General features: G+C 45.7%; 1 protein-coding gene across 11 annotated transcripts in view; it reads left to right on the forward strand.

Moving 5' to 3' along the window:
* Positions 1-24,886, forward strand: part of MBNL3 (muscleblind like splicing regulator 3) — a 94,653-nt gene that overhangs the window by 25,658 nt on the left and 44,109 nt on the right. For 9 of the 11 annotated variants that reach the window (XR_007206798.1, XR_007206797.1, XR_007206799.1 and 6 more), the window contains exon 2: positions 8,317-9,321. The exons of the other annotated variants lie outside the window; for them this stretch is intronic. Coding sequence is in view for 6 of the 9 variants with exons in the window: in XM_048318967.1 (XP_048174924.1) it covers positions 9,148-9,321 (174 nt within the window). In the remaining 3 variants the exon portion in view is untranslated. The remainder of the gene's footprint in view (positions 1-8,316; positions 9,322-24,886) is intronic. 11 annotated transcript variants of the gene reach the window in all.

A 24,886-nucleotide genomic window follows, 5' to 3' on the forward strand; every position in this document is an offset into this window, starting at 1 on the left:
ATAAACTGATGACAGAAAATCAAAAGCCCAAAAGAACAGAAATGTGCATGTGTGGTTATTCTAACAACAAATCTATTCAGTGAAAGAGGGGTAAGTTCCCTTTGCAGCACTGCAACGCATGCTGCCCTGGAACACCCTATGGAAAGGTATTTGTTCTGCCAAGGCACGTGTGTCCAGCACAGCAGCTTCTGTGACTTTGTTCAAAGACAAACAAATATAAAATGCTCCTTAAACTGCCATGTTTTTGTAGTGCATTTTTGGCTTAGAAATCCCCAGCAGACAGTGAGAAATAACTCCCAGCCGTTTGCCTGTGGAAACATTTTGAAGAACTAATCCTGTAGGAATGAAAGGGAAAGGAGTTCTCTGAACTTTGGTGGACAAGAGGTGCTGAAGGTTCAGGAAGAAGGAAAACAGACTGAAGATTTCAGGTGGCTGAGGGAATAGGAGCACCATAGCGCACATTGAAGAATGGTAGATTTCAAAAACAAAGCGATTTTTTCAATATTTCCTTAAACTCAGTATTAATTTTTCCTGTGGTTGTTTGCTTCAGGGTGTAAGTGTCAAGAATTGCACGTACACAAGGGAGGATAAAGTTCCCTGTATTTATACATTCTTTTTCTCTGCAGTGAAGGGCTTCCTTCCCTCATGCTACTTTATTTTGCATCTTTTCCTTTTTTTTCCCTTCTTGTTTTTTCAGTTGCCCAGCTCTGTATGTAAGAGACATGCTGAGGTTGTGTCAGGGCAGCTAAGAGCAGTGGGAAGTGCCCAGAGGCCAGTGATGCATGATCCATTTTCCCAGGGACAGCAGCACTGCTGGCCCTGCAGACCCCCACAGCCATCTCCCAGGGTGCCATAAATCCAGAAGTTTAGCAAGGCTGGCAAGCCTCTGAAGAGATGGGATGTAGTATGTACAACCTTCCCCACTGAGGGGCAGGAGGATGTTCCTTGTGCTGCTCTATCCAGAGAGGTCACAACCAGTAACAGCCACTCTCCAAAGTTGCTCTAAGCCAGCAGAATGAGAGTGTGGGGAAAAAAGGACAAGTGTTAGTGGTTCCTTCAACACAGAAGTGTGTGAAGGAACCACTGATTTGTGTGGTACCTGCATGCTCAAACATCCACTCTGTTGCTTCTGTAGCGGGTTTTTCCTGGAAATGAGGCTTTTCCATTGCAGCAGCATTGGGAGGTTGTTTTACTTGCATGGGTTTATTATTAATTCCTGGGTTCTGCCATCCTGTTCTGAACAGACGGCATTCAGAGCTGAGTTGACGTATGGCACGCAGTGTGACCCCTGGTGATTCACGGCCCCCAACATCTGTGATTAGACCTTGAACAGAAACTTTTCATGCATGGCCACAGTACAGGAAACCTGCTCTTTTTCTGAGTAACTGGTAGAACAACAAAAGGAGGTTTATTTTCTTTTGGCTGTAGAGGTCTACCTTAAACTAAGTAAACTGTTCCCTGAGGGAGAAAATGTCCAGGTACAGAATGTTCACAAAGGAAATATTCAAAGTGTCTGCCGTGTCCCTGAAGTGTTTGTTTTAAAGAATGAGGGCCAGAGCAAGAAATAGAAGATTATTTTCTAATTTGAAAGCAAAAATACCTCTTGCAGGTGACAGAAAATAAATTTACCTTCTTCAGGTCCAGTTGATACTGGAGCCCATTTAAGTGCACAAGGGCTGAGAAGCCCTGGAGAAGCTGCCATTGCTGAGATGGCTCCAGTCCCAGTGTACAGCCTGGGAGCGTGGGGGGCGGGAGCCAGCCCATGTCTGAGGCAGCCCCGCTGTGTGCAAACTGTCGATGTTCCGCCAGCAAAGGAATTGTGTCTCTGGGAATCTGAACACTGCTGGGTTTTATGTGAGGTAGGGTAAGAGCTTTGTCATTGGTGTTTTAGCAATGGAGGATCCATACCTGCCCTTTCTGGGGGTTATTTTTGTGATTTCTTTTGCTGTTGTGAAGCAGCATTTTTGAATCAGTCCCAAGTAAAGCCTTGTGATCCAATGGTGACAGTACCTAACTTGCCATGGGCTTTTCTGATGCCCAAAGTGAACTTCTCTAATGTCAGCCAACTCAACTAATGTCATTGTGTTCCTGGCTTGGTAGATCCTAGATGAAGATTTTTTTAAACTTTTTTGTTTCCCCTCCTCACTGACTCCATAAACAGCCCACAAATGTGGGTTATCTTAACTCATGCATCACTGCCAATAAATGTAACAGTAGAATGGTTTTCAGTAAAACCATGCCTTTGACTATAACTTTTTGGTTCCTTTGATAAGCAAGGATATAGTTTCATGGGTTCTTTACTACATGCTGTGAAAGTGGAAGAGAAAGTGTAGTGGTTTGGTCCAAAATACTCATTACTGTTTATCTTCTGTGAGATAAGAATTAGGAGAAATGCAAAGCAGGCACCAAACTTGAAAGAATATAAAGAAGTTTATTAACAGACCTAAAAGAGGAAAGAAAAAAATTATACCACCTTCAGAACTCTCCTCCTCCCCCCACCTTCCTCCCTTCTCCCACTGACAATGTAAAAAGACAACCCTTAAGATGTTCAGTCTGTTTATCACTTCCATAATAACCTTGTTCAGTCCATTTAGAAAGAGAAGTCTCTTCTTGCTCATGCTATGAAAACAGTATCACAACGAGACAGCCGCCCACTTCCAAATATTGTTCAGTCCATTTAGGAAGAGGAGTGTCTCTGCCTGCATGTGAGTCCCTTCCCCCGACTTGCAGCTTTTCCCGCAACTGCGTTCGAGGGTCCACTCTTGAAGTTTTTTGGGGTACAATTTTAAGGTTGAGCCGTTCAGAAACAAAAACAGAGGCCCTTCTCCTTCCCTGGGAGCAAAGGGTCTTCCTCATCTTCATCTTTAGGACTATCTCTGGGAGCATCTCTAGGAACTGAGGTTTTCTCGTTTCCCATTTGGAGCAAAAGTCCTCATCAGGTTCATCTCTAGGGACTGAGGTTTTCTCCTTTCCCGTTTGGAGCAAAAGTCTTCATCTGGTCCATCTCTCCCTGTCCAAACTTCTCATGAAATTACAGCTGTGTCAGCATCTGCCTATCTCAGTGCAGGTGCTTTTGCTCACGAGTTGAACACTCCACCCCCCAGATCTTCATGAAATTACAACAGGATACTCTGATATATCATAGCTTCACAACAGAATTTCAGCTTTAAGCATCTCCTCTTTCTCTTCCCTCAGGTTTTCAGCTCTTCACAGCAGTAAAAGGGTTAATCTCACCTCGGCCTTGCAGCTTTGCAGCTGGAATGTTGAATTTTTCTTATCGCAGTGGAGAGGGGGGAGAGCCGAGCCGCTCCGGCTGCCCACAGCAAGGCAGTGGGGGGGTTCCACAGCTGGAACAGGTCCATGGCTTCAGGATGGCCGTGGCCCGGCCCGGCCTGGCCCAAGCAGGGCCTGGCTGGGCCCACTGGGCCCTGCTCGGGCCCTGCAGCCACCTGTCCCAGCGCTGGAAACGAGAGAGAGCTTGGAGGGGGAGTTTGCCTATTCTTAAATGTGGATAACAGAGGTGATCACAACTTTAAGTGGCTTAGAGAATTGTCCATATTCAAACTGGCCAGCTGATAGGTTCTGTCAGTTCCCAGAGGAAACTGTAAGCACCCCTTAGCAAGGACCTCTCTTCCGGGACTATGCTTGCTAACCTATGACAGAAAGGAAGGACTGGGAAAGATTCTCAGACTTGGTTTTCCATAGGAATGTGAAAATGCTCTTGGATGGGTGGTGGTATTCTCCACAGAGTTTTCTTTCTCTTTCAGAACAAAACAGTTCAATGCGCTATTTTCATTGCTCCCATTTCTCTTTGCCTTGCAGTGTTTCCAGGGAACACTGTGTTTATTTGGAAGATTGTTTGATAACAGAAACATCTCACTGCTGTTTGGGTGAGGAGGTCCCTATTCTGCCTTATCAAGGATGCGGTGGTGGGCACACCAAGCTCTCCCGTACTCATTAAGGTGCAATAAAAAAACCTAAGTTACATAATTGTCTCAAAAGTGCAAGGACTGATGAGTGAGCTTGGCATTTGTACTGCCAGCTAAATTTAGTGCTTTGAGGAAAGCCCATAGCCAAAAGTCTTTTCTGGGCTCTGACAGTATCTAGACACTCAGTGAACATTGATAGCAATATTTAGTTTTAGTGGAATTGGTGTAAAATTTGAGGTCTTAATTTTGCAAGCACAGTTTCTCTATTGCTGTGCCTCCAGGGTATCCATCCATCCATCCATCCAGGCTGGGTCTGAGCTTTCATTTACCATAACTTGCAAAACTGGGTAAAGCACACTGCAGCCTGGCAGTGTAGGGCTGAGCTTGGACTCAGGAGAGCCATTCCTTAGTTCTACAGTCACGTTCTGGTGGTTTGAGTGGAAGAAGAGCATGGACAGCATTGCATATGATAAAGAATGGGCACGACTGGAACTTAATCTTGGGAAAACTCCAGTGTGTCTGCAGTATCCCTATTCCTCTTCAGGTGAAAGGAGTAGCTGCTGCTCTTACTCACTGGACTGTGAGTTAGGGCAACAGCACTTCTGTTTCTCAGCTGAGCAGTCATGACGCAGAAATCCTTGAGAAACAGTAAATAAGGAACCCACCTTGGTACTTCTACTGAGTAATTTTTTCTTAAAAAAAAAACACAAAGAAAAAAAAATCTCTTTTAAATAGCGTCATTTACACTTGGAAGCTGCTTGAATCCATCTTGTCACATAAATTACCATTTCTGAACTCAGCTGTCAGGAAGTGTCCTTACAAGTTGATGTCCATGGGGCCTGTCAGTGGAAGGGGATCAGTTTCATGGCAAGCAGGAGGAATTCAAGTGTCAAGTGAATACGCTCGTCCTCATGTTACCTCAAGTGATCAGGGCATCTTAGGCCTGCCAGAAGCAAGCCCTGGTGTGACCTTTGCTCCTCAGACTGCCCTTGTTCCTCTGCACTTTGGTAGCTGTAAGGCTGGGTCTGACATCTGGAGCAAGTCCCATCCTCCTGCAGCTCAAGCAATTAGAGCTTGGCCCAGCAAGTGGCCCTGGAGCAGAGGCTTCAGGGATATTGTAGTTTCTTTACAGGGATAAAGGCCATAGGCTTTTCTCTTTGCTCTGCTGCTTTCTCCAGCTTTGATGCTGATACCATTGAAATGAGATTGGCTCATGTGTAGTGGAGGAGCTGAGCCCTGCCAGACGGATCTGGCTTGCTGGGAAGGGTTCAAAAGGCAGCACCTACCCTTTGTTGTATTTCCTGCACACTAATGAAGCCCCTGATTGCTGGAGCTACTTTTTAATCCTTGTAGGTTGTATGTTGGTTTTGGCATGGATGGTTTTTTTTTGTTTTAATTCCTCCCATTTGAAATATATGGGAGAACAAAGGGAATAAAATGCCAGCTGCCCTACACCCTCCCCCCCAAAAAAGGGTAATAACAAGAGAATTGTAAGGGTGCATTCTGGTGAGAACAGTTGTTTCCTGCCAGGAGTTGAAACCTGGAGAGCTGAAGCTCTGTATTGTCAGTGGCGGGTTCCTGTCTGAGGTGTGCTGTCTTTGGGCTGTGCACGGGAGCCTTGCTGCAGCAGTGTGCAGCACTTGCTGTGATGTCAGCCCTGCGTGCATGCGTTTCCAGCCTTCTCCATGACCACATGGAGAAGGATTTGCAGCAATCCAAACACTGACAAAACTGTATTTGTTGACTTGCAGAAAAGCCTAACTCATGCTCCTCTGGGCTGCGATCATGTAAGCCGAAACACAATGACTGCTGCCTGTGCTTGCTGGCCTCCCAGTCCTGATAAACCTGTGAAGCAGATTCATTTATTTAGGCCCTGATTCAGCAAAGCACTTAAGTACATGCTTCAGATTGTCTTTCCAGAAAGACTGTTGGCATGCTCAGAGTTAAGCATGTGCTTAACTGCTCTCCTGAGTGCCCAGCAAACAAGTGATGGGGCAGTGTGTGCTGCTGTGCTCTGCCAGGTGCCTCTCAGGCTGCAGAATTGGGGTATGAAAAATATATTCATTAATTTGTCTCCCTCCGGTACAGGAACTATAGTGCCAGGGTCTGAGATGACTCTATCCTTCTGCAGGGAGGTGGGTTGTTTCCATAGCACAGAAAATTTCTTGTGTCTCTTGAATGTTGCACAGACAAGTGTGCCCTTCTGCAGGGTGTGGGGCTGGGGCAGTTTGCATTGGTGGGTTTGTTTCCTCCCCCACGAGTTGTAAAGAAAAATATCCACTGTGTTACATGTGTCTGAATGTTTTGATATTTGTAGTTTAATGTTTTGTAGGATTCATTTGATTTAGCTTTCATTAACATGATGCCCTTCATTTTGAGGACTGAGCAGTTTAGTGCAGCCATGTACCTGTGGGCAGTGTGTGCTCCTGAGGTGCATGGCTTGAGAGCGAGGTCAACATTTGGTTTGTTACACTGGGATTTCTTGAGGTGGAAGGGCAGATGTTACTACACTGGACATCTTGGTGTTTGGTGTGACAGTGTGTTAAGTCGGACCCATTATATTCCATCCCAGCATTAACAGACCCTCACTTCCCTTGGGAGTCTGAAGCTGTGGAATAGGCACTTAAGCCACAAGATGGTTGTATTTCAGTCTGCTCTTTAGAGTTTCTGAGATTGCATTCTTTCTAATCCCCACCCGTATCTGACCTGTTCTAGCTCGTTTTTGAGAGCTGCACCCAGCTAGTCCTTAGCTTCCTGCAGAAGGTTTTCTGCCCATCTTTTCCTTTCTTTTGCTTGCTGAGCTCATTTGAATGGGGAGCCCACATATCAGTGAATGGGATTCCTGTATAAATTTGCCCCGTTTGCACAATTGGAATTGATTTAGAGCATCTCTTCTTTACAAAACCGAAAAGAAATGAGCATGGTTAGATGTGCCTCTTTTCCTTCTCTTTGAAGTTTAAATCACGCTTAGCAAATATGATGTTTGCAGTCTCTATTCTCCACCTGATGTGCAAAAATGCAAAGGTCCTTCCAGAAACATGGGTCAGACCAAGCTTTGTGGTGATGCTTCAAGCTGGATTGGAGGGATCTGGGCAGGTTTTGTTATCAACTTTAATCTTAATTAAGTCTAGAAAATACTTGCAATATAGGTTTAACGAGTGTTGTTTTCTCTAAATTGAAATAATTCGATCTGTGAATCAAAGAGCCTCTGTGCCCCATCCCCTGCTGCTGATGACAGCCTCTTCCCACACTTCTTCCGTGGTAGCATTGTTTCCATTGTTTCCAGCTCCAGTAGGTTTCAGTTACTGATCAGTGTAATTGCAATAACACACCAATAATAAAAGAGGAATTTAAGCTTCCTTTTTTTGTAGTTGGAAGCTCTTCTCCTACAAAAGCTTGAAATCTTAATAGCAGTCACACAGGCAACATCCCGCGCCTGTCAAATGTTTGCAAAAGTGGACGGTCATCCTTTAGTAAGATAAAGGACTGGATTGGGAACTTGGAAACAGCCCAATCCTATCAGGCGGCAATGGTACAATTAATATTAGAATGGACGACTAGGGACAGTTGAACGTTTTAGTGGATGCCAAGGAAGCCTTCAACTGGAATGCATTGAAAGTTGTTTGTTGTATAACACGAGTTGCTGGAGTCAGAGTAATTCGAGTTTCCTTTGGTCTGGTGGAAAATTACAGCTGTGAGCAATGAGTTAATTTTTTCCGTGTGTGTGCGGCTTAGGTTTCCCTGGCAGATTTGCTCTTAGTGTTGTAGGCTCTGAATCCATAGAGGAGTGGCTGTGAACCAGTCGTTTGTCTTCATGTGCCATCGCAGGAGCAGCCCTGCGCTGGGGAAGGGTTTAATGGAACACCTTGAAGTGCGGAGGGGTGTAGGGCTGAGTTGTAGCCTTGTATATATGAAAGCCACCTTCCTGCCTGAACGCTTCCTACCCCTGAAGAGGGGGTGGGTTAGTTAATGTGAATTTAAAAAAAAAACCAACCAAACAAAAAAAAAACAATTGAAGAGCAAAATATTCCCCCGTAGTCTGGAAGGGCCTGGGGGGTGCAGCCCCCGCCGCTGTCCCGGAGGTTGGGCTGTCCTCTCCTCTCTCGGCCTGTCCGGGCGGGGCCCGGGGGTCCCGCAGGCTCCCGGAGGGTCCCGGGGCTGCGGCGTGCGGCGGGCACCCACCGGGGCAGTATGAAACGGTGTCTTGTATTGGTCGGCTGCCCGCGGGTGCTGCTGTAACGGCAAGCGCCATTGGCCGGCGCCGCCTCCCATGCGCAGCGCGGCGCGGGCAGTGCCCCCGTGCCCGCAATGGCCGCCGGCGCCGCCCCGCGCCCGCCCGAGCGGGGCCGCAGGCTCCTGGCTGATTCTATTTCTCTTTTTCCTGCAGGTTGCTGAAAAGTGCCTTTCCTGAAGCCACCGCTGCTTGGATTTCTGTCTAGGGCTGCCTCTCTCTGCCCCTCGCGCCCCTCTCTGTTTAATTCGGCGTTGCTTGCGGTCCGTGCCCTGACGGCGGCTCCTCCAGCCTTGCCCTTTTTTTTTTTTTTTTTTTTTTTGCTCCCCATTTACACGCAGTTTGCTCAGCCATTTTATTTTTTTCCTTCCCCCGACTATGTAGCAAATATTTAAAAGAAAAGAAAGAGGAGAAAAAACATCAGGCATCCTTTTGCCTGTTTTGATGCTCATGAACCATAATTTTTAGAAGCAAGAAATAGAAGGAAAAAAACACCAAGCCCGAAGTTTTCTCCCCAAGGACCGAGACCGTTCCACAAACTGAAGTGCTGCCAGCAGCATATGCTTTTTGCAAGAATCATTGAAACCATTAACTGGAGAGCACAGAATTCTTTTGAAAATCTGCCAGTTATTTGCAAGTAACTTTGGCAGTGGCACAAAATATAACACTTGTATTTTAACTTCTACAATTGCACTTTTAGGAGCTGGCCTCTAATTTGATTTTCAGTTGTTCTGATAAGATTTCTATTTTATGATTGGCTTTATGTTTAATTCTTGTTTAAAGAAACACGATTTGACTTAAATGAAAACCTAAGTGCTGATGAATAGGAGTTCTACCAAAGCAACAAGTTAGTTATTTCTTCACGTTTAACTTGAATTCACTTTTTTACCCTTTTTTTAAAAAAAAAAGAAGAAAAAAGAAGATCAGCAGTAAATATTACCCTGAGGAAGGGTGCGATTGCTTGCATTTTAATTTTTGTTTTTTAATATGGCTGTAAACGTTTCCCTGGTTCGTGATACAAAATGGCTGACGTTAGAAGTGTGTCGAGAGTTTCAGAGAGGGACTTGTTCTCGGTCTGATGCAGAGTGCAAGTTCGCCCATCCATCACGGAGTTGCCATGTGGAAAATGGTCGAGTTATTGCCTGCTTTGACTCCCTAAAGGTGAGGACTGTAACACATGCATTACCTAAGCTTCCTTGCTTTTCCTTCCCTTCCTAGTGGCTCGGTTTGCAGGGGTGTGGGATGTGCAGAACAGCTGTTTATTGCTCTGTGCAGGGAGGATGCTGCTGGTGTGGGATGCAGCTCCTGAAATCTAGGCTGAGTGACATTGGGTGCGATTTGCCTGGAGTGCCAGGCATTGCAGGGAGAGAGGATTTTACCCAGGGCATTTTTCAGTGGTAGCTCAGGTCTGATATAGCTGTCCCTGAAATAGAGAACACGGGTTGTGGGCAGCAAATGAAATAAGAAGAGTAGAGAGAACTGAAACCCAGTGTTTGAGTGTCCAGATCACATCAGCTGTGCATTTGGTGCAGGGATCTGAAATGTGCTTTTAATGAGCAGAAATGAAAGCAGCATTTTAAGATAATGAATCAGCTTTACATGTATTTCCTGAAGACAGAGTTGCAAAAGCCACTCTAACACTGTCCTGTAGATGAGGACCAGCCAAAATAATTGGAGAACAACTTTTCCAGAAATGGCCATTGGGAAAATGCTTTCTGTGAGGAGCACACAAACTCGATGGCTCTGCCAGGCCTGTTGGAGCAATGGCTGAGCCCTGTGGTTGGTGCTAATCCTTGCAGTCGATTTTGGAGGCAGTTAATGGCTCTTGGATGCTTGTCCCTGCTGGAGCTCTAGGGGTTTCTTTCAAAAATACCAAAGACCTGGGCTGTGAGTCACGGTGAGGAGTGGGGCGTGCTTACAGGAGGGGGATGTTGGTATCTCTTTCTGGCCTCCCTTCACCATGATTCTTGGGAAAGGAACATCCACTTTTTTTTTCTTTTACCCAAATGTATGGCTTCTCAAAAGTATTTTTACTGAGACCATATGGGCAACTGGTAGAAAATGAGAATTTTTGAGATTGTGTTTAATGTTTTGACCAGAGTAATTAACCTGTTAAAATTTGTAGAAAGAGTCTGGAAAATTTTATAATCTTAGAAGTTTTCTCTTGAACTTCAACTGTTGCTTGAAAAGATTTGGATTTATTTTTATGAGCATAATGAGTTACAGAACTGGTAGAATTATATATGCAGAGATTCAGACCAGGACTGGATCTGGACTAAGACTGGATTTCCCATTTTGTTCCTGTTAGTGGCTTCTTCAAGTTTTCACTTCTGTTCTCTTTTTCCAAGAAGCTCAAGTTTTCTGTTTGCGTTAGGTTTTCTCTTTTTAATCTGATTATATGCAATGACTCTCTTAGTTTTACGGTGACTTTCAAATGTTCATTTACATTGCTGGTTTGCTCTCAGTGAGAGACAAACAATTTTTTTATAGAAGGGGAAAAAACCCTTGTTTTTTATGCTCTTGAAACTTCTGAATTGTAGCAAGTGGCAATGCAGATACTTTTAATGAGGAGATTAATATGTTCGTATTTTATAGTGTTTGTTTGTGAATGGAAAGGAGGGCTGTCATGTTACGGAGGGTAGTTTTGTGCCCCTTGCTGGTGTTTGCAGCATCTTGGGGAGGTGTCTCTGTGCAGCCACCCAGCTTGGCTGGGCTCTGAGCTGTGCTGTCACCTGGTGTGTGACACTTCCCCACGTGTGTTGTTGGCAGTGCAGTTCCTGCAGCAGAACCAGGCTCTCTATGCCAGCCACTCTCTGCACAACTGGGGCTGGGAGGACGTGCAGGACCAAGTCCATGGGCAGCTGGGGTTCAAATCCCACCCACTGGTATGAGCAACCCCTTTTCCCACTTCAGCAGTGGGGATGGGGTGGGAACACCATGTTAAGAAAACAAACAAACAAAAAACAGTGGAAGGAGTAGTGTGTGATCTTGTACAGCTCGGAGTGTTTCCGGTGTAACTGGCTGTTAAATAATGTCCTTGTTGCAGTTTCCTGTTGACACAGTAGCAGATGCCCAGTATGTGCTGGTTAAGTGGTCTGAATTTTCCAGGGAAGAGGTTTTTTGGACTTAGGGTAGCCTCATGGAGGGCTGACAACTCTGTCTTTGGGAAGTACTTGAGGAGAGGTCCAACTGTGCAGAGCACTTGGCCAAGGGTTGGTGATGGGGCTGTTTCTACACCCCTCTTTGCAGACAAGAAAGTGGGTCTTGGAGCACTTTCTTCAGACCCGTGGATTCAGCAGCTCTCAGTGGACAGAACCCTGTTTCCCTATGCCATGGAGGGCTGTGGTCCCCAACGCTGCAGCCTGTGTGTGTGTGTGTGTGCGTGTGTCTAACGCCGTGCATTTCCCAATGGCGATAACCCCCTGGGGACTAAACCCTCAAACAGTGGTCATTCTGTTCCTGGCCAGAGCTGAACTTGCAAAGCCTTGTTTGCAGTGGTCTTAGGGGCTCATGGCTGTAAGGGTAGCCACCCTCACCGGTGACCAGAGAGATATTGCATTCTCAGACCTGTTAAGAGGCTTTTCATGCCCATCCTGTGGACGTCTTTGTACCCAACAACTGTGGAACACTGACCCTGTCCTTCTGAGCGCTCAATAGCTGCTTAGTGCTCCCTTGTCTTTTCACGCCCTGCATTAGCAGAACATCTGTGTTGCTTTGTTCGCGGCAGGATATAGGATGCTTGCGGCTAATAAGTTTTCTCGTTGTTTTGCAGCTGCCCGGGGCTTTGTTCAGACGTTGCTTATCTGCATCCATTGTGTGCTGATGTTGCTTGTTTTTTTTTTTTTTCTCAGAGACCTCTTAAGCTTGAACAATGCCTTCATACAGGAACTTCTGATAACCTAGCAAACAATAGTTTCACCTCACTGGTCAGGTCATGTGCAGCATCCATACGCTTACTGCATCCCCCTTTTACCCTTTTTTCCCCTCAATCTCCTATAGCAGTTCTACACCTGTTTCGGTGGAAAAAGCAATAACACTTCCAGAAGCAGTCAGACTGCCTCAGTGTCGGTTGTTTCATGGGTGACTGTGTGCTACCTGTAATCTTGTGAAGAACACACAGGACTCCTTGAAGCTAATAGGGGCCCTCACTGATGCTCAGGTGGTGTTCACCAGAAAAAGCTCTGCAGGGACATTGTGTATTGTGCAATGCTTTGGTTGTGAAATATCTGGTCTTGATTAGGTTGAAAGTGCAGGATCGTGCTGTCCTGAGCTGTGTTTCTTCGAATGGGTAGTTTGCACATTTGTAGGCAGTAGAAGGAACCTTTCTTAAGCAGATTGATATAAAACTTAAAAATAGTTCCTTGCAAGAAGCTGCAATTTGAATCCGATGCCAAGAGAGCTCTCACTCTACTTGTGCATCCCTCCTTATTATTCTGGAAGCAGTGTTCTCTGAATTAATTTGCTTGAATGGCAGGAAAGGCTGCACTGCTTGATTGCAGGGCAATCCAGAGGCACAAGAGCCAGCTGTGCTGGGCCACCCTGCTTCCAGAAGTGGCCATAACAGCTGCTGGTCAGTGGCTGGTGCTCTCTGGTACCTCCTAGGCAGGTCCTGTGGCACCTCAGAGACATTCTGAGCAAAGGAGAGGAATATCATATCATCCCTGTAAACTCGTGTGGCCTTTGGGCTTGTTCATTGCTTCTCTCCCAGGCTCAGTGTGCACTGTCCCATGCAGAGCCAGTGCGTTTTGTAAGGATCAGAACATGGTTTGCTGGCTCATGGCAATTCCGACAGAGGTTTGTTTTGGCACTTTGGTGGGCTGTTCATCAAGTCATTAACTTTCCTATTCAGGCAGGATCCGGAGGGCAGGATATGAGCTTGTCCGACTCTTAGTTCCTGGCCAGCAAGTCATTGGTTGTGTTTTCAGTTTCTGATGTTGTGAGGAAGGAAAAAAAGCATCATCTTTCGTCACTACTGGAGCAGAGAGCTGAGAGATGAGGCATTAGGAGATGGTGACATATTATATAAAAATATGTAGGTAATGTACATCAGGTGTTCACAGAGGCTTTGATTTATACTGCTCACAGTTTGGGTATCTGCACTGAGGATTTGTGATTTAAAAAAAATTTATGAACGCAGCTTTGTGAGGTGTGGGCTGGGTTTTTTTGCTGTTTAAGTGTTTTAAAATTTTCTTTATGAATGTTAATGCGAATTGAACCTTCAAAAAGCATTTTGAGATGGAAAATAGTGGGGTGAAAAATTTCAGTAATATGAATTTTGACTCTGGGAGGTCTAATGTAAAAAATGTTGTTAAACTATCACGTTTCAAAGCAGTACTCTATTAAAAAAAGGTGAAAATTTTCTGTGAACAGGCATAAAAAGGAGTTACAAGTAGTTTTGTCTAAATTGCCTATTTTCTGAAAGAAGTGTTATTCTTTGGTAATAATATTCAAAGCCCCATGGCAATCTAAAAAGTTCACACTGCTTAGACAATAGATGTACTGTATGATCTTGAAACTGATGTCCCTGAGGCCGTTCCTCACAGTTTTCATGCTAATTTGTACCTGGTTTATGCTGACTTGACTAGAATTATTTCTGTTACTGGTTGGCAATCAAATCTATTTTTTAAAAATTTAAATAAACGCCAAACTAGGAAACAACTGAAAACACCCACTAAACTTAGCATATGGTTACACTTTTAGAGAGGAAGAAGAAAGCAAACAAAGCCATAGTGATATTTTTGGAGACATTCTGACTGCATGTCTCAGCTCAGTGTAATGGAGATGGAAATATTCCACATGAAGAGTGTTGAGCCAAGTCACCTGTGTAACAAACATCCACTTTTCCTTGGTCATTAAGTCACTTACCTGTGTGGCAACAGTAGATTTACAGCAGAATTCTGTCCACTCTGGATGCTTGTGTGTCTTATGGCATGTTATAAGTGCTTTTTAGAACTACCAAATCAAACATCTTAAAGTGGGGAAAAATGTATTTAGACTCAATTTTATTTATAAAAACTGTTAATACTGTATTTCTCTGTCTTCTCTGTTAATTTCTGTATTTCTCTTTGTATTTCTCTCTGAAATAAATTGGTATTTCAAGGAGAATAGAGAGCTTGTGGGGGAAAAATAATTTAGGCCTGATCCCTTCTTGTCTATAGATTACAACAAGCTTCATGTTTTCACAGCTTAATTTAATTGGCACACATGCTGTCTATACTCTCTGTAGTGTCTTCAGAAGTTTTTGGCACATCTGTGGGATGGAGAGCACTGATGGAGAAGCTTACCTGGCACTGCATGTGGCTGAGCATCTCCTAGGCCTGCCCCGGTGTCTGAACTGCAGATGCTCTCTGTGGGGTCAAGGCTGGTTACTTGAAGGTCATGTGTGACCCTCTCTAGTCATGTTCAGCTTTCCAGGGAAAGGATACACCTTGTTTCTTTAATCTGTCTTGCTGATCTTTCTGTGCAACAGAGGTCTGTGCACAGCCTGTTTGATTTGTTTAGTGTTATCCAATGGTTTCTCTGATGGCCCAGTAGTCTCACTTCATTTATCTGTGACTTTTTGACAGCTGAACCGTGACAGATGAGCACTGGTGGGCTTTGCAGTTGTGGTTTAAAAGATTGCTGCTCTGAGCTGTCCCCTTGCTTCTCTGTTGCAGGTTGCTGCCGCTGTGGCAGGGTTAGCAGGAGGACAGAGCGCTTTAGGCAATGAATACAAAGTCCAGCAGCTAGAATTCCCTTGGTCGTGGCTCTCTGCAGAGCTGCTGGGTGATGAATGTGTGTAATTGGAAACAGGCTGGTGTTACCTGGTGACTGTGCTGCAAGGACACCAGTAGACAGGGAGGGAGATTCAGGAAGGTCTTGTTCATTGCCAGCCATTTGCAAAGATGTAATGCAAGAGTCCTTGACAGGAATTCTTGTCTGTGCTCTAAAGCAAGCAGGTGATCTTTGAGGTGTGTTATGGAGGGCAAAGAGGTTGGCCTTGTCCTTATCTCTACTGGGTCTTTCTGTAGCTGAGCAGCCTCAGCAGGGAACACTACCTGGGCCTTTACATTTACAAAGACTTGCGCTTTGTGAAACTTGGTGTTGTCCATGGTAACATTGCAAGAAAGGTGAGATGTCTGTAGATTTCCTGGTGCACAGTCTAGTTCTGGTGCCACCCTGGAAGGATGCTCTCTTCTTAGCTCATTGCTTGTACTCCTGCTGAGGGTGCATATTTGGTGACTGGGTATTTGCTGTGCAAATAGACCCCACGTTTCTCCTGAGGGCTTGCCCACACAGGAATAGCAGATCCCTTTGCTGTTGCCTGTGTGTGAGTGCCAGTCTCATATGTGGTGTCTCTGGGACAGGTTCAAGAGGCTGGCAGAGGTGTAGGCACAGGTTGGCACATTGGGAGGCACTCCCAGTGCAAGGAGCAAGCACAGAACACCATCCTTGTCTGTCTTCTTGCATCTGATTAATTTATTTAAGCTTTTCCTTGGGCCTCAGACTTGTGTGCTTTTCCCCTTGTACATGCTGGAAAGCAGAGCTGTGCCCACAAACTGGTCCTGAGACCACATTTTGGAGGCCAGCCTCTTCAGGGAGGTGGGCCAAACACATTCAGCAGTGGGGTTTTGCTGCCAGCCTTGCCTCTCCTTTCCTCACCAGCCAGCCCTGGCAATGCAGGGCCTCTGCTCCTCTGCAGCTCATGTTGCTTCCTTCTTCTCCCTGTCACCCTTCACCCACCTCAAAGGGTAAAGCCAGCAGCATTTACATTATTAATATTAGCCAAGAGTAACCTTGGGCTTCTGGTTGGGAAGATGATGGTAAAGTGCTGACTGCTGCTCACACTTGCCTGAAAATGCAGGAGATAAATTCTTTTGGGATGTGACTCTAAACCCTTCTGAGCTTCTGTGTGTACTTAAGCAGATACATTTTGAAACCTTTTATGGGCATATTGCAATGTTCCACTGGTCGTGGTATGGCACCTCCTGCTTCTGAAGCTTGCTTTCCCATTTTAAGGGCAAAGCCCTCCAGACCAAGATTCCGGTTCTGTAAAATACTTAAGCCTGATTTTAAGTGCTCTGTAGAGTTCTTGCGGGCAGCAGAGAGCTCCTTGTGCTGGAGTGAGCTGTTGCACCAGGTTTTGAGCCTGGGAAGTGGTCTTCTCAACCAGTCTCTAAAGGGGGAGAGCTGCCCAGTGATAATTTCCTCTGCCACCTTTGGCTTTTGGGAGTTTCTTTGCACGCACATCTTGAGTTTGCAGCTGGGATCTGCAAGCACAAGCTCCATACCTGTGACCTAGCACAACAGCAGGGGGATACTCTGTGAGCCCCAGGGTCTTCCTCTGCACAGGGAGGAGGGAGATGAGGTGCTGCGCCCAGATAGCAAGTGTCTCCGATTGCGTTTACCCCTGCTGGCTGTGAGTCAGAATTGGCCAAGGGAGCACAAAGGATGGGTGTGTGCATACTATGAGCTCTGGCACCTCACACGGTGCCATGTTGCAAAATGTGGCACTGACAAATTCTTCTAGGGAAGAAGTTCAAGCCTTACATCTTCCAGCCCTGATGTGTAGCAGTAGCTAACACTGGGATTGAAATAGAAGCACCAAACCTACATGTCTCTATGCCTGGACAGAGTCTGGCAAAGACGTCACTGTGATGTCCTGTCTTGCTGCAGTGCTGGTGAAGCTACCTAGGGACTTCTCATGCTCCTGATTGCATTAGGCCTGCAAAACAAGCTGGGGGGAAGGTGGTGAAAGATGCCTTCAAGGGGAGTGACTGAATGAGTGTGTGGAGTTGGTGGATTTCTTCAGTGGCATAGCATCAGTTTGATGTAATCCCTTAGCTGACAATAGCTTTCTGTCACTTGGTTCACCCTTCTGAAGGAGGGTGCAGTAACATGCTTTTATGTAATTGAGCTGTTTGAAAGCTTTAAAATAAATATAAACAAGATGTGCCAGGCTTTTTGGAGAGCCCATCGTCTGACATCTCCCACAGAGCATTTCAATAAGTGGTTAGATTTCCAAGTGAGGAGCTGAGCTCTTTGAAAATCTGCCCCTATAAATATTGTTTTGCTGGTATTAAAATAAATGCTTTGAAGACCTTGGGTGAATGTTGCCCATACAGGCGCAGTTTTACTTCTGGCTTATTAATACAGTTTTATTGCTATTCATAAAACAGTAGGGATCCAGGCACTGACCCCCTTCCTCACCCCCATATAGTCCTCATGCCATGTCTGGTGACAGTCTTTTGATTAGAGGAAAGGCCAAGGATTTGGAAAACCAGCTTTTAGAGCCTTGTGATGATGCAGACTGCTTCAAAGTGTTGTAATGTCAGTCTCTGTGCCTAATTGCACTTTTTGACCCCACAGGAGCAGTAAAAAAAAAAAAAAAGTATTTTAAGGCTGAGTGTAGCTGAGCTGCTGTAGTAGCAGGACTCTAGGTGTTTTAGACAGGTGTCCTAACTGAGTAAGCGTTTCAAACCCTGGCTCCTTCCAAAGGAATATCTATCAAACGTGCTTAGTTCTGTAAGCTTAACCTGCCTGTTAGGAAAGCCCCCTCTTCTGTAATGGCAATGAAAATATTCAGCTAAATCATAGCTAATGCATTAGGATAGTAAAATCTTTCCGCTGTCCACACAGTAGAAAGTACATGGCACAAAAGTAATGCTGATCTCTCGGAAGCCCTAGGCTTTACATCTGGCTCTCTGAACCTCTGGTTAGTGTTTGGCCTTGGTTTAAGATTTCAGTGACATGGTTACTCGGTGTCCACACTGTCAGAGGAGCTGGATGCTGGAGTGAGGATTATTAACCACTAACTGTGTTTTTACTTCCTCTGTCTGAAGCCAGCACTTGGGAATGGCTCAGTGCTGTTCTCTGCATACTTAAGCTCCAAGCTGGAAAGCTGAGACCTGGAGGTGCCTTTCTGCAACATTTAGCTTAAAGCTGTAAGGAAGAATCATATTCCTGAGAGGGCACAATTGGCTTGCTGGGACATGAGCATAGTCAAATCGAGCAATAACCCACGTTTGTAATGAAATGTTACGGCAGATGGCCCACTTACAATGCAGGATATTATTAGAACCATGATCAGTGCTAATAAGGTCATTGGCGGTGGGGGAGGAGGTCAGTGTCTGACTTTGTTTGGAAGGTGGCAGCCTGTGCTCTGGGAAGGAGTTTTCCTCTTACAGTAGTGGAATGTGAATGTTTAAAACAAGCTACTTTGTGTATTAATCTGTCTGCTCAGTAGAGAGAAAGACCCACCACCCAGTCCAGCATAACTGCTGTGTGGGTGCTGCTGGCCCCCACCCCTTGCTGAGGTAGGTGCACAGAGCACCATTAACAAGAGAGGCAAATTCTGCTTAAATTAACAGTCCTGGGAATGGGAACCAGCAGCAGTTTAGCTGGTACTCCAGAATGGGTATGGTACCACAGTTCATTGCCCTGGTGAGTGGTCTCCGAATTCTGTCTTGCTTCTGACCATGCTCTGCATTAACACAGCACTAACTTTTAGCTGTTCTCCTACACTGGTGTCAGAAAAAAATCCAAAGCAGCTACTACAGATTATTGGAATCCAGCTGAGTTGCATGAATGGTGTCCACATCTCTGCCCAGCAGTACCCACACCAGGTTCTGATGGGGATTTAGGCCAGTAGCTTGAAACATGGTGCTTTAACTCTGTCTCATTACTTCTTCTTTGCCTTATCAACTCTGAGGTGCTGTGATCAGCTCTGGGTGAATAGTGAGAGGAGACAGCTCTTAAACAGAGGGGCATTTGGGAGTATCTGGGGATGCAGAGGTGGCCAGGGCAGCACCAACACGGTGGAGTTGCAGCCAGCGTGCCTGAGAGCGCAGCCATCATGACAGTGCTTCCCTAAGTCCCTGTTATCCGCAGGGGCACGGCTGGTGCTGGGAACAGTCACACGGAGATTAGGTCCTTAAAGAGCCCTGCTTCAACCGAGCAGAGTTTGAATACAAAACCTCAGCATGTAATCCCAATGGTGTTGGCCGATCCCACTGATCTATGTTTCTTCCTCCTGCTGTCCATTTCTGAAGGATCAGAGCATGGGTAAGGCTTGTGGCCATTTCAAGGCTGCTTGATCCCAAATGGTTGGTTCGTGCAGTGTTGTGCTGCATGCAGTGCTTGGGCTCTGCTCCCAAAGTCCCTTCCACGTGATGCTGCAGATAGCAAACCCAGGATGAGTTTGCCAGGAGAAAGCAAGAGCCTCATGGGGTTGGACATTTCAGCCCATGCAGTAGCACTTTAGTGCTCAGAGTGGTGGGAAGTTGAAAGCCAGACATATATAGATGAGCCTTTAAGGAGGGCTTTGCCATGGCAGAGATGATGGTGTTTTAGGTCAGCTGTAGGAAGGACAGCTCTTTCCTCACTGTGAGGGAATCTTGTTTCATAAACCAGCAAACTTTCAAGACAGAGAGTTTTCTTTGGAGGGAATGTTGCTCCTTCCTAAACATTGTAGGGGAAGGTGTTAAAAGATGCTCCTGCTAATGCAGAAACCCTCCAAATCTTGCTCCAATGGTGCAAGACTTGCAGCCTTATTCTAATGCCCTGTTTCTTCTTTCTGCTCCATTTCCTCCTCCCCTCTGGGCCTATTTGTCTCCAAGCCCTCCTGCAGCTCCCCTGTCCTCTTTGTCCCTGTTGTGGTGTCTGCAGGGACTGTACAAGGCAGCCCAGGAAGTCTCTTGCTCTCCTCTCCTATTTCTTCAGCAGTCATTGTTATTTCTCAGTGCATCTGGTGCCCTTGTAGATGAAGAGGTAATCACGGTTACCTCCCCTGAAGATTTTGACTCCCTGCTGTGTCCGTCCTGTTGCCTGTAAAACCTCGATGATGTGCGGCAGGGTAGGAGCCGGAGCAAGGCAGGCAGGCTGAGTGACTCTGGTGCTTGGAGCTGGAAAGCCATGAGGGTTGATAAAAGCAAGACAGGGATGTCTGAAACCTTCTCCGAGCTGCAAGGGATGACCTCGAGGGAAGGAGGTGGGGGTGACTCTGGGGAGGAGCAGTGCAGCTCCCCAAGCCACTTTCCCATAGGACTGGGAAGGTCAGGGATGTGGCAGGGACCCTGGCTACCCATCACTGCCAGCTCTATCAGCATCTGCTGGCTGGCACGTCACAGCAGGGTGTGGATTACCTCGCACAGCCCAGGTCATGCTTGTCACCAGAGCCCACTCAAACTGCTCTGCACCATCCTTCGGCGAGTTGGGGGTGGGGGGAGTCCTTTAGGGGCTGAGAGACAAATGGGCAGTGTAGGAAATCGCGTCTCCCACAGGGCAGGATCACTTTTAGCTGGCAATGCAGAGGTTGGACCGGCAGGCTGCCGGGAGGGAGGAGCTCAGGAGGCATCAAGGGCATCACAGCTGCAGCAGCCCAGCACAGAGCAACTGGAATGCAGTCTGGGTGTTGCTGAGGCTTCCCCTAGCTGCCTGGGGTTTTTCCACCAAGTCTGGTGTATTTAGACTGAAAACTCTTCAGGCTGGGACTGTCTCATTTTGTGTTTGGGTAGTAATTGGAGCAGGACCCTGAGCTGTAGCATTGGTGAGTATTTGTATTCCCACAGCTAGAAATCCCCTGCTGCGGCCTTGTGCGATAAAGCACAGATTGAATTAAGAGGATTTTCATTGTTTTGTGTTTCTCTGCATGGGTTTTTGAAGAGTTCCCAGTAATATAAAATCTTTAGAAGTCTTTACTTGGAATAGAGCTCACATTAGGTAGGACAAAAACACTACTGAAAACTGGGGGTTTTTTTCTGTTTCGATTGTGCTAATTCTTGGAGAATGAGTTTAAGCATCCTTTCAGTGCTTAGCCAAATCAGGGGAAAAGTGTTAGCACTTTTCTTACTTTGTCCTTCTTGGCCTGTATCAGAGGCACTTGAAGAAAAGTTTGTGCAGGGATTTTTGCTGGAGTCCTATCAGAAGTCCATGTATCTTGGTTTAAAACAGAGCGTTTTTCCAGTGAGTGCTGGAGTGTTTGCTTATGTGGGCACTGGTCCTGCTGCATTCCAGACTTGCTAATGACCCTGGAGCTTCTTTGCAGCTACTCCTCTCACGTGGTGGAGAGACTGCAGATGTCCTCAAGAAAGGTCACTCTTCCTTGCAGAAAAAATCCTCCAATCCCTCCTGCCCCCATCTATATGGGCCCATCTCACCTAAAAGCAAATGAACATTTGCATTCCAGCTGACTCATCCTGACTGTGCCTGGTGAGGGCAGTGAAAGGTCTTTTTCTTGCTGCCCTATTACGAAGGGAGTTGTGCTGCATCTGAAGGTGTCTCTTGTCAGTAGCAAAAGCAAAATACTTGAGGTCAGGTGTCTGCTGCCTAAGGAAGTCATGTTGTTTAAGATTGCTTTTTAATAGAAAACAGCCTTCAAAAGGTAACCCTTGCATTCCTCCTCATCTACAAAAGGTTGAGCATCTCAGGCAGTCTTCTCTGCGCTGGTGAATGGGACAAGGATAAGCAGCTCAGGGCAGGAGTTCAGAAAGCAGAGCAGCAGTACAGAAAAACCCCATGGTAATTTGATCAGTTTGCTTTTATGCATCAAGCCTGAATAAGCAAGCACATCCACATGGATATGCTTTAGTTGCTTCTGCCTCCCCCGGCTTTTCTCTTGTGCTCTCAAACAAAAATAAGCGATTCTAGTGGTTATTAAGAACATGAACTCCAAAACACCAAGCAAATGAAAGGAAAGCCCTGATCAGTTCCATTCCTATTGGTGAGCTGGGACAGACACACATGCACACACAGGACACATTCTTTTCTTAGCTGTTCTGGCACTTCATACCAGTGCTGCTCAGAGGAGAAATTAGGTCAGGCCAAAAGTTGCATCCTGCAGGAGTAAGTAGATACATCCACCTAACTAGGCATACAGCCTTTTCAGTGTCCTGTCCTACAGCTCTTGTTACATTGAAGGGAACAGATCTCATCAGTGGCTACATGGAATTAACCTCTCAGCAGCTGAAATAATGGTTTCTACAAAATGTATTATCAGTTAATCCCAGTTCCTGGCTTCACGTGGAGAAAGCAGACCACTCTTGCTAGATTTTGAGGTCTTTGGGCTGTACATCAGTGTAGAGACCTGAATTTTGGCTATCTGGGTCAACACTGAATGCAGGGTGAACAGAAAGCCTCCTTGAGCAGTCTGGTTTGCAGTGTCTGTGTTGGCTTACTATTCCTTGGAAGGGTTTGTTACTTGTGTGCTAAGTTAGGGACAAGAGCATGGACCTGCTTTGGCTGAGTGTGGTTGGGAGTGTGAATCTGCGCAGACTCTCATGAGCCTGCATAACAGACTGTGGGAACAGGATCTGTGAGGGCTGTTGTAATTAGAAGAGGTAGAAATTTTGCTCTGTCCAAGGTTCTTGTAATAAATCCATTGTATATTAAAAAGTTTTCAGATGTTGGTGCAGAATTGGGCATCGTGTTCATTGAAGCTGGCTTCCTGTGTGGCACTTGTGACTAATGCATGTGAACTGCACCTAAATATGTCTCCCTAATTGCAGTTTTATCCCAGAATGGTTATTGCCAAATTCTCCTTTTGCCCTTAAAGATGTCAGTGTATTATCTTTGGCATTGTGAGCCCATCATGTTTACCTCCATGGCAAAAGGTTGTTGCCACCACAGCTTGGTATGCTTCTCCATGGGTTCAGCTCCTAACATTTACACTGCTTGAACCTCCCTTTCACCTTGAGATGGTTGCAAATATTGGTCACATATCTGCTTTCTAGTGGCAGGTGCTGCTTAAAGAGCACTTCTGAAGGTGTGTTTTAAGAGAAAAATCCCCTCTATGACTTAAATGTGCATATGTTACTGGTTGTAATAAACAACCCACTAAATAGATCAGTCTGCAAAAGCTGACCAAGGTGGAATATTTGCCTAGGGCAAGGCAAGCTTTCTTTTTATTTTCGCTTGTTTTTTTTCTTTCTTCCTTTCTCTTCAAACCTTGCTGCCTCCTAGATGGAGGGCTGTGATTCGATGTCACTTGGTCTGAATGTCCTCTTTGGAAGCCAGGGCCTGTGTGAGATGTGTGGTCCTTGCCTGCTGTGCCTAGCAGGCTGCAGGAGCTCTCTTGAAGGTACTTTTTGTATCTGCACCTTGTAATCCTTTGACCAACAGCAAGTTCATTATACTGTGGTCATGAAATGTGAGGCCTGGCATGCACCAGAAAGCTTTGGGGTCCTTGATTGAAGATGAGTGAGAGTGTGTGGAGTTTGTGGCACACAGTCAGCCCATTTCTGGTCTCTTGGTAGCTTCTCGGCAAAGCTAGAGCAGAGGGGAAGTGTGCTGCTGTGCACAAATATGCCTGGCACGTGTAGCTGAAAGAGGAGCATGAGGGCAAAGCTTGGTCTTTGGTGAACTGAACTGTAGCCTGGAAAAGTAGTTGGGGACGTCAGTGGGCCATCAGGGTGAGGAGCAAGGCAAGCTGGCTTTGCTGTCTGCTGTGGGGCAAATCCTAGCCAAGAGCAGAAAGGTGTCCTGTGCCTTGGAACATCAAACCCCTGGCTCTGACAGATGTCGGGGAGCAAATCCTGTGTTGGCAACTCAGGCCATCACCCTCCTGTATTGCTGCATCTGCTGTTGCCCTGCAGTCACCTCCTTTGTTGGTTTAAGCTATTGCACAGAGGGACTGTTGTGTCATGTTCTGACACACCTTGGTGTTCCCACCTGAAGTGTGGAAAGCCGGACTGGCAGAGCCCAGCCACATCCTTCCCTGCTCAGGGTGCTACTGCATCACCCCGTGGCAGCGCCACAGTAAAGGCTGAGGCACATCCTGCACAGTTTTTTTTTTTCCCAGGCTGAAGATTCTCCCTGGAAATTTAGTCCAGATGGAATTAATTTTTTTAAAAAGTTTTTTCATTGTCTTTTGAAAAACAGGGATCTGTTTGTGCCCATTTAGCTGTTGCTTTCTGAGCAAAGCAACAACACAAAAATTGGGCTAATCTTCAGTTGGTAAATGGTTGTATTTTGCCAAGTTCTTAGAAAAACCCAACCAAACCTAGCCACCTCCATATCTTTTTATTTGCAATTTCATTTTGCTTTCCAAAACACAGTGAGAATGAGGTTTTCTCAGCATGACTTTGCCCTCTACAGAACAGGAGGCAGGGTTTGGGTCAGATACTTAGTTATCAATTTCTGCTCTTCCCTATTTGCCTTTTCCCTTGTGTAAACTTGAAGCGTGAGGCTGCTGGAGATGGTCACATGTCCGATATTTGTATTCATGAACACAGTACTTTAACATTTATTCTCCTGGGCTTTAATGTACTTTGCTTGGTTCTATCTATGTGTGGTTTGCCTGCTGCAATTGTAATATTCAACAGACACTGTAGGTAGAGGAAGGTCAGAAGCATCAACTTTCTGTATGACCTTGACAGATTCAGCTGGTGAAAGTTACAGAATTGGATTATGGGATTTACAATGAAAAGATGGTTTAAGGGACAAGAGAAACTGCACTTGCTATTTTCAAATGCTGGCCTGGTGTAGTAGCAATCAGGAGGGACACAATTGAGGGAGATGGAAGGTAGAAGACATATGTGAAGTTTAATTTTGTTTATCTGTGGGGTTTTGTAGTGTTTTTTTAATACAGTACTTGTGCAATATTGTTCCAGAGAGCTGGCATGGGCTTTTTTTGTAATTTATTATAGAAGAAAAATCAATAACTTGCCAGTGTTTCTATCTTCTAGGTAGAATTGATTTTTTTTACTTAGAGATAGTCCCACATTGAAGCCCACAGGAATATTAACATTGC

The sequence above is a fragment of the Corvus hawaiiensis genome, chromosome 14 (genome assembly GCF_020740725.1).
Source record: "Corvus hawaiiensis isolate bCorHaw1 chromosome 14, bCorHaw1.pri.cur, whole genome shotgun sequence".
Lineage (NCBI taxonomy): Eukaryota > Metazoa > Chordata > Aves > Passeriformes > Corvidae > Corvus > Corvus hawaiiensis.